Source organism: Pseudorasbora parva, chromosome 9 (assembly GCF_024679245.1).
Source record: "Pseudorasbora parva isolate DD20220531a chromosome 9, ASM2467924v1, whole genome shotgun sequence".
Taxonomy (NCBI): Eukaryota; Metazoa; Chordata; class Actinopteri; order Cypriniformes; family Gobionidae; genus Pseudorasbora; species Pseudorasbora parva.
This window is the reverse complement of record NC_090180.1, coordinates 40,400,561-40,408,000: the sequence shown is the minus strand read 5'-3', so window position 1 is coordinate 40,408,000 and position 7,440 is coordinate 40,400,561. Positions and strand designations below refer to the sequence as shown.

General features: G+C 33.9%; 1 protein-coding gene across 1 annotated transcript; it reads left to right on the top strand.

The window, feature by feature from the left end:
- The first annotated feature begins 3,331 nt into the window (after window positions 1-3,331).
- On the top strand, window positions 3,332-4,863 carry ccl20a.4 (chemokine (C-C motif) ligand 20a, duplicate 4). The gene is made up of 4 exons (XM_067453296.1): window positions 3,332-3,407; window positions 4,193-4,301; window positions 4,415-4,492; window positions 4,727-4,863. Exons 1-4 carry the CDS (start codon window positions 3,332-3,334, stop codon window positions 4,773-4,775), a joined length of 312 nt encoding a protein of 103 aa, XP_067309397.1. The 3' UTR covers window positions 4,776-4,863.
- The last annotated feature ends 2,577 nt before the right edge of the window (window positions 4,864-7,440 follow it).

The window sequence follows — 7,440 nt, the reverse complement described above, 5'->3', positions numbered from 1 at the left end:
GAAGTGACTGGAACTGAACTGAATTCAATTATTTGGAGGAATGTCCCAATACTTTTGGCAATGTAGTGTATTTTTAACAGCATTCATCTCTACATTTAATCCTCCCACTAAAAACAAAACAAAAAAATAACACTTAATTTCAGCATTTATTTTCCTTATCCAGTCCAAAGTTAGCTGGAACTAGAAATCCACTGTCCAAGTTATCAAGACAGTTTCATTAATTTAAGACTACTACTTGTTATTATTTACATCAATTACTGCCAAAAATGTGTTTAAATTAAAATTAAAATGACTCACAATGTTAAGTTAATGTAAACATCAACATGATGATATTAACAGAACTCAATAGAACAAAATAGTTTTTGTCATTTTAAAGTTTTAATTAAGTCAATAAATTCAAATTTTTAACTTGGCTACTATGCACTTATTCAATTCGTGGTTAAAGGTCTCCGGAATGGACCTTTTTAGTATTTAAAGTGTTATTGACCAACATTTGCATTTGTTCTCAAAGACAGCAGCACATGGAATATTTTACATACTGTCAGACCACTTGGAGTCACCATTACAGATGGAGCGATAATGATTTGCTAAAGAGTGTCACCGTTTTTTTGACCTGGACTTTTGAAACAAAGAACCTTTTAGCAACTGGGAATATCCACCAGGAATGGGACTCACACCTTAACCTTTTGGTTATAGTGTGAATGCATTATGGAATTATGATTGTATTGTGTCTATGATTATATAACAGATAAATTATGATTATCTTATCAGATAAAACCACACACATGCACACATATGGATTGTTCTGAACTACGCACAACAGCGTCCTCATTTCCACATGCTGCCGTGTGGTTTCTGCGGGTGTAGCTGACTTTCATGTATTTTCTAGGTCATAATGTTTATGTAACTCATGTCCTAAAATCGAAAAGTGAAATAGGTCATAAGAGTGAGAACAAAGTCTTACAGTGCTCACTCAGATGTATCACTTCCCTTCAAACCCGCAGCCTTCGCTTTAGTCTTGTTGCACGACTTTAAACATCAATTTTAATGTCACTGAAAAGCATTGCTCTCTGTAGTGGTTTTACTAAAACATTCCCACATTCTTTTATTTACACCTCCAGGTTTAGAGAAGTGTCATGCTGCCTGACATTTTGAGTTTAATTTCTATGAAAGACACTTATGATGTTATAAAACGGGGGAGTGTCTGAAGAATTATAGATTTATATCATATTAAGTCATTTTTTCTCATCAGATGCTGTGATCTGATCTAAAGCTGTGATAAGAGAATGAGTGTTGAGTTTCCTGAACTTTGACCACTCAGTGTTAGTCTAAATGTTACAGATGTTTAAATTATGTCTGTTATTTATATTATTTTGCATCCCACATTATATTAAGTATCTTTAAGTACTATGTAAGATTTAACTTAATCATTTGATACATATGTTTTACATAGTGCTTGTGTTTTTTTTTTTAAATACCTGCATATAAATTACATCTGTAAATCATTTCTTTAAATATATCAATAATTGCACTGTTGACCCTACACCAGTTTTATTATAGGTTTATCAATGTTTTAAGTTGGCTTTTATTTTTGTATTTTTAGTTCTAATGGTAACTTTAGTTTAAATTTGTAGTACTTTCGTTATATTCTTTTGTAATTGTATTAGTTGTTTTTTTATATGGCTATTTAGATTTAATTTATTTTATATAATTTATTTACAGTTAATAATTTTCCAACATAAACTTATTTCATTTTATTTCTTAGGCAACTGTTCTCATTTTCAATAATTTTTAACTAATATTTATATTTAATTTAATTTCAGGTTCATTCAGGTGTTTTTTGTTAACAATAATAATCCTGCAATACACCGACCTCCCACCCTTAAACCACGAACCTTGGCCTTAACCTTTCTCTTATCTCACCTCAATAGCAGCAAAAACAAAACAAAAACTTTTCTTTCTTCTTTTTTTGTGACACTAGTACATATTGCAGTAGTTATAGATACCATATATAAAGTATGACCTCATTTGTTCTTGAAAGTATGTATGGAAATTATATTTCACTCAAGTAACTCAACTGCCATCAAAGAATTACTATTTCCGTCCTCAAAAATGCTCACTTGAAAAATTTTCACTGAAAATATGTATTCAGTTTTTGGCACAATTTTTGTTTGATTACATTTTTTATTCATAGAGGCGGGCAGTAGTGAATTTATTATTTTTACTTTCTACTCAAGTACATTTTTCAAGTATAAACTTTATCAGTGTTTATCTTTGGAGAACTTTTACTTCACTATATTCCTGAGCATAATATATTTTTTCATGCTTTTTACTGCACTACATTTCATAATTAAAAGGTTTTTTTTGCATTTAATACTTATTTACATAAATAATATAGTACTTTCTTCCTTGTTATTTGAATTACTTTTACTTCTTTTATGTATTTATGAATTTTTATGTAATTAAGTATTACATGATATTGAATATGGAACGTAGTGCAGTAAAAAGTATGACATTGTGCTTTGAAATGTTGTGAAGTAAAAGTTTTCCAAAGAAAAACACTCTGGTGACGTAGAGACACTTGTGTAAAATATGCAGAGTAAAAAGACTCATATTGTCCACCATTTACTTACATTATGAAATGTACATTTGTTAAATTCTTGTATAATTACATTTTTATCATTGTTCGTTTTATGTTTGAAAATGTTAGTCACAGCCCCTAAAATATATACAGTACATTCATACTGTTCATTTTTGCCTAAAATCAACATGTTGAGAGAAGTCAATTTTTTTCATAGTTTTTTTATATTAATCTAACTTTTTACATTTTTAGTTCTTTAAAAAACTATATTCTTATCTCCCCCCCCCCCCCCGATTTTTCAATATTAAAATGAGGCAATAACTTTTTCTTTAAATTTGTACCATACAGTCAGAGTGAATATGATGATTATATTTGCATTTAATTAATTACGTTACATGTTAGAATTATATTTACCAGCTCTTATAATGTTTAGCGTCTGAACTGGTAATTTCATTGATGACTGAATGATTAGTTAAAAAAAAAAAAGCCTGTGATTATGTCACAATTTGGGATATTTAGACGGATGGAACATCCCACTTTAATGCGCACAATGTAGCTGACCTACTAATATTTAACACTGATTTTCCCCTGTCTTCCATTACGTGGTCTTCAAATTCCCCTCATGAACAGCTATATAACGTAGATTTTGGGGATGCTCTTCATCAAATATATCCTCAACATTGCTGCTATTGTCTGCACAAATAATTTATCAAATACTTTTGATCAGTTGAAGTGACTTGTTTTCCTCTCATGATGAGCAGACTCGTCTTGACGTCATCGACGCTGCTGCTGCTGCTGTGTGTCTGGGTCACTTTGAGTCAAAGCAGTAAGTACAACTGACTTCTATTTTCTCTTTGGTGGTTTCAAGTGTTTTTTCAGTGCTTTGAATACAGCTTTATACATTTGGGACGAAGACGTTTACACTGTAAAAAAAAAAAAAAAAAATCAGGTCTCCATTAACCATGATCACGTCTAAATTTTTTAGTTGGCCACATTGAATTTTTGTGAATTAAATTGCATCAATTCACAGAAATTCAATTTGGCCAACTAAAAAATGTAGATGTCATCAGTCACTAGAAAATGTTCAGTTGGGGCCTGAATTTTTTTTTTTTTTTTTTTTGACAGTGTACCATAGCTGGCATGCTTGATAACTTTGCAATTGATTTATGATTAATTTAGATATTAATAGGTTCGATCTTAATAGATCTTAATAGAATTTAGATCTTGATAGGGCTTTAGCAGTTGCATCACCAAAAGCAATGATATTCAGAAAATTTGCAATTGGAGACAAAAAAAAATATTTTCTTCTTTTTTTTACAGTGGTTGTTTTTCTGTGGAACAAAAATTAGACATTTTAAAGAATTATTTAGCTCTTTTTCTCAAAATAATAATCTTTTGCCTTTTTTATATGACTCCAAGATGCCATTGGTTCTAGCATTGTTAACAAGGTTTTACAAATAAGTAACTGTACTTATAGAGATATAAGGAATTTGTCACAGAGCAGACAATATTCATACAATACACTGGCGAGTTTACTAAGTGGATTAATGGATCTTTGAATAAACCTGTGGGGGGACAGTTGGTCACATAAAGAATCTGTTCTGTGTTAAGGTTCGGTTCGGTGCTGTACCAAGTATACACTTCAGCCTTTTCCTGTTCTCCGGCTGAAAGACTTCACTCAGCAGGACGCCACCAGGACCTGCAACATAAATGCTGTCATGTGAGTAACAGCGCTGGTTCTGTCTTAAATAGATTATCTCTCGGATATTAATGTTCTTATATAAAGAACAATCTGTAAAATCTACTTAATCTAGAACATTCTCTCTCCTGCAGATTTACTACGGTAAAGGACAGACTGATTTGTGCTAACCCTGATGATCTTTGGGTTCAGAAAGCTATCGCACATATCCAGTGAGTTCAGTGTGACACACACTTACATTTATGTTTCTTAAAAAAACAGTCTATTGAATGGCACTGAGCAGGAAATGTAACCATGAATATGACTAAACTGGCAAACATTCTGACCCAGCTCAATTTTTTTTAATGTAATGATAAGTCTTTGTCTCCTTATGCTGAATTTACTGGCAATAGAGCTGAAGTTTAAACTTGAGAAGCCTCTTAACAGTTTTATTTTGTTTCTTGCAGGGGAAAAAAAGAAAGTCAGCATAATGTGGACACCATCAAATCAGCATAAAATGGACTTCATCTGAACAAAACAACAGAAACATTAAACATATTGATTTATTTTTTATAATTAATAAATTAAATGGTTTTGACAGCAACAGTGTGTCTTTTTTGTTAAGTTTTTTGTCTGTTATTGTTTCATCTGCACTGCAACATTTCTAATAAGGTTGACTTAGTTTGAAGTATTTTCACAAATTGTTCGCAAGTTTGATCTGGCATTACAAAACAACATAAATCTTCACAGCAGGACACCAGTGCAAGATATAAATATGTTTAACCTTTTAGGCAAAAGAGAGAAAAAAAATTCTTTAGTTGGAGTTACACATGAATGTTTTGGAGGATGCTAAGTAGACAGTAGGTGGCAGTATATATCCATATACCAGTAGCCCAAAACCCAACAACCCCAAAATACACTTTAGACTTTTTAACCAACCGCTCCCAGAATGTCAGAATAGGAAAGTATACTTCTTCAAGTCTTATTGGTGTTTCACAGGGATGTGTCTCCTGCTATGCTCTCTTCACTCATGACTGTATGTAACAAACACCATTGTAAAATGTGCAGGTGATAACAATCATTGACCTGATCATGAACAATGATGAGTATGCATACAGGGACAAACTACAAAATCTGACAGCCTGGTGCTCCAACAATAATCTCATCCATGACACCAAATAGACAAAAGAGATAGTGGGAACTTAAGGAAGACGAGGAAAAGTCCTGTGCTCATAAATGGAGTGGCTGTGGAAAGTGTCCCGTTTATAAATCTTGGGGTTGAACATTACAGAAGGTTTTCTGGAGAGTACACTGCTCCACAGTCGTTGAACAGCCACACCAGTGCCTTTATTTTCTGAGAAAATGACAAAAAGCTAAATTGACTTTTTGTGCACTTTGTGCAGTGGAAAGTGCTGACATATTTCATCACATCCTTATACGGTATAAGAGGGGAAAAGGGGGCTCTGTAACGAGTTAAAAAAATGGCACAAAATATCATTGACACAGTTACTATCAAGTGAGGTCATTTATTTGTCCAGATGTCAGAGCAGAACACCCCAAATTAGAGATCCCACTCACCCTGCACGCAACCTCCTCGAGATACACGACAATTTACTTTCATATATAGCCAGCCTTTTTGCTAGAGGTGATAAAATTATACATTTTCCTGACTGGTTTCCAGCATATGTTAAACTTTAAACACTTAAAATTAATTGTTTTATCTTATGTATCTTTTCATATATACCTTTCAATGGTCTGTTAACTTCTGCTACTGCTATTTAAGAACAGATTTACTAAACAGGACAGAGACTGCAATCCTATAAAAAAGTTGGATTGGAATCTTCTTTGGGATCTTTGGGAATCTTCTGCGGGTGGACAATGCGCACATTAAAGAACACAGACCCAGCCAGCTTATTTCCATGATGACCAACACAATCTACTGGCAAGCGATGTTCAGTAAATTGACTGCATGATTTATTTAACTCTCCTTCTATATTTGTGTCTTAACGGAAACCCCTACAAATGCATATACAATAAGGTCAGCTGGTCTTAATGTAAAGGTTAGCACAAGTAGTTCTACTGACTTGTTGGTTTTATTGACCTCTAAAACAGGCATGCTACAGAAGTTAGGACTGATGATGAACTCTTTTCCTTGAACTTGGGGCACTGAGTGAGAACTACCAAAGTCGTCAAGTTTGCAAACATCCATAACCTTTCATTTAATTTCCTGTTACATTATTATTGTTCATTGGGGACTGGGAAACAGTGAAATCTGCGATTAAAGGTTCTGCAACAGTAGCCCATGTCATTGTTTTTTATGTCAAAAAGGGCACATGGGACAACAACTTAGTGACCTTAAAACAGAATACAGGTCTTACTCTGTCCTTCCTCCAGATGTTACATATAGCTGTTATGTGAGACTGAACACGACCTGCAGGGTGAGAAAGGTCCAAACTGGAGAGCTGTGGTCAGCATTCTCATATAAAATATCCAACATCCTTGTTTTTATGAAAGAGGAAATTCAAAGGATATAAAAATACTCTACACTAAGTGATTTTTTAAGGCATATGTCCAGTCAGCAGATCCTTATTACAAAATATCCCTGACAGGCAGAACATGAAGTGCAGAGGCTGTGAATATATCATGATACACACAGTATGAGAATAGTCTTGCATGTCAAGCACATGAGACATTCTGTTGCTAAAGAAACTGACACCTTTTCTTTAAGGTGAAACCTTAACTATGGTTCCCTGAGAAGGGGAGTGAGACACTGAATTAATAAAACTTTGACTGAAATAACCACTCGTTACAACCGAGGTATGCAGCAAAGCATTTGTGAAGCCACAACACGCACAACCTTGAGGCAGATGGGCTACAACAACAGAAGACCCCACCGGTACCACTCATCTCCACTACAAATAGGAAAAAGAGGCTACAATTTGCACAAGCTCACCAAAATTGGAGAGTTGAAGACTGGAAAAATGTTGCCTGGTCTGATGAGCCTCGATTTCTGTTGAGACATTCAGATGGTAGAGTCAGAATTTGACATAAACATAATGAGAACATGGATACATCATGCCTTGTTACCACTGTGCAGGCTGGTGGTGGTGGTGTAATGGTGTGGGGGATGTTTTCTTGGCACACTTTAGGCCCCTTAGTGCCAATTAGACATTGTCTAAAT

Excerpts from the sequence above, each read along its gene's own strand:
- ccl20a.4 (XM_067453296.1), top strand. The coding sequence starts at position 3,332 with ATGATGAGCAGACTCGTCTTGACGTCATCGACGCTGCTGCTGCTGCTG. Across the intron at positions 3,408-4,192 it reads GGTCACTTTGAGTCAAAGCA|GTTCGGTTCGGTGCTGTACC; the intron begins GTAAGTACAACT and ends TTCTGTGTTAAG. Across the intron at positions 4,302-4,414 it reads TGCAACATAAATGCTGTCAT|ATTTACTACGGTAAAGGACA; the intron begins GTGAGTAACAGC and ends TCTCTCCTGCAG.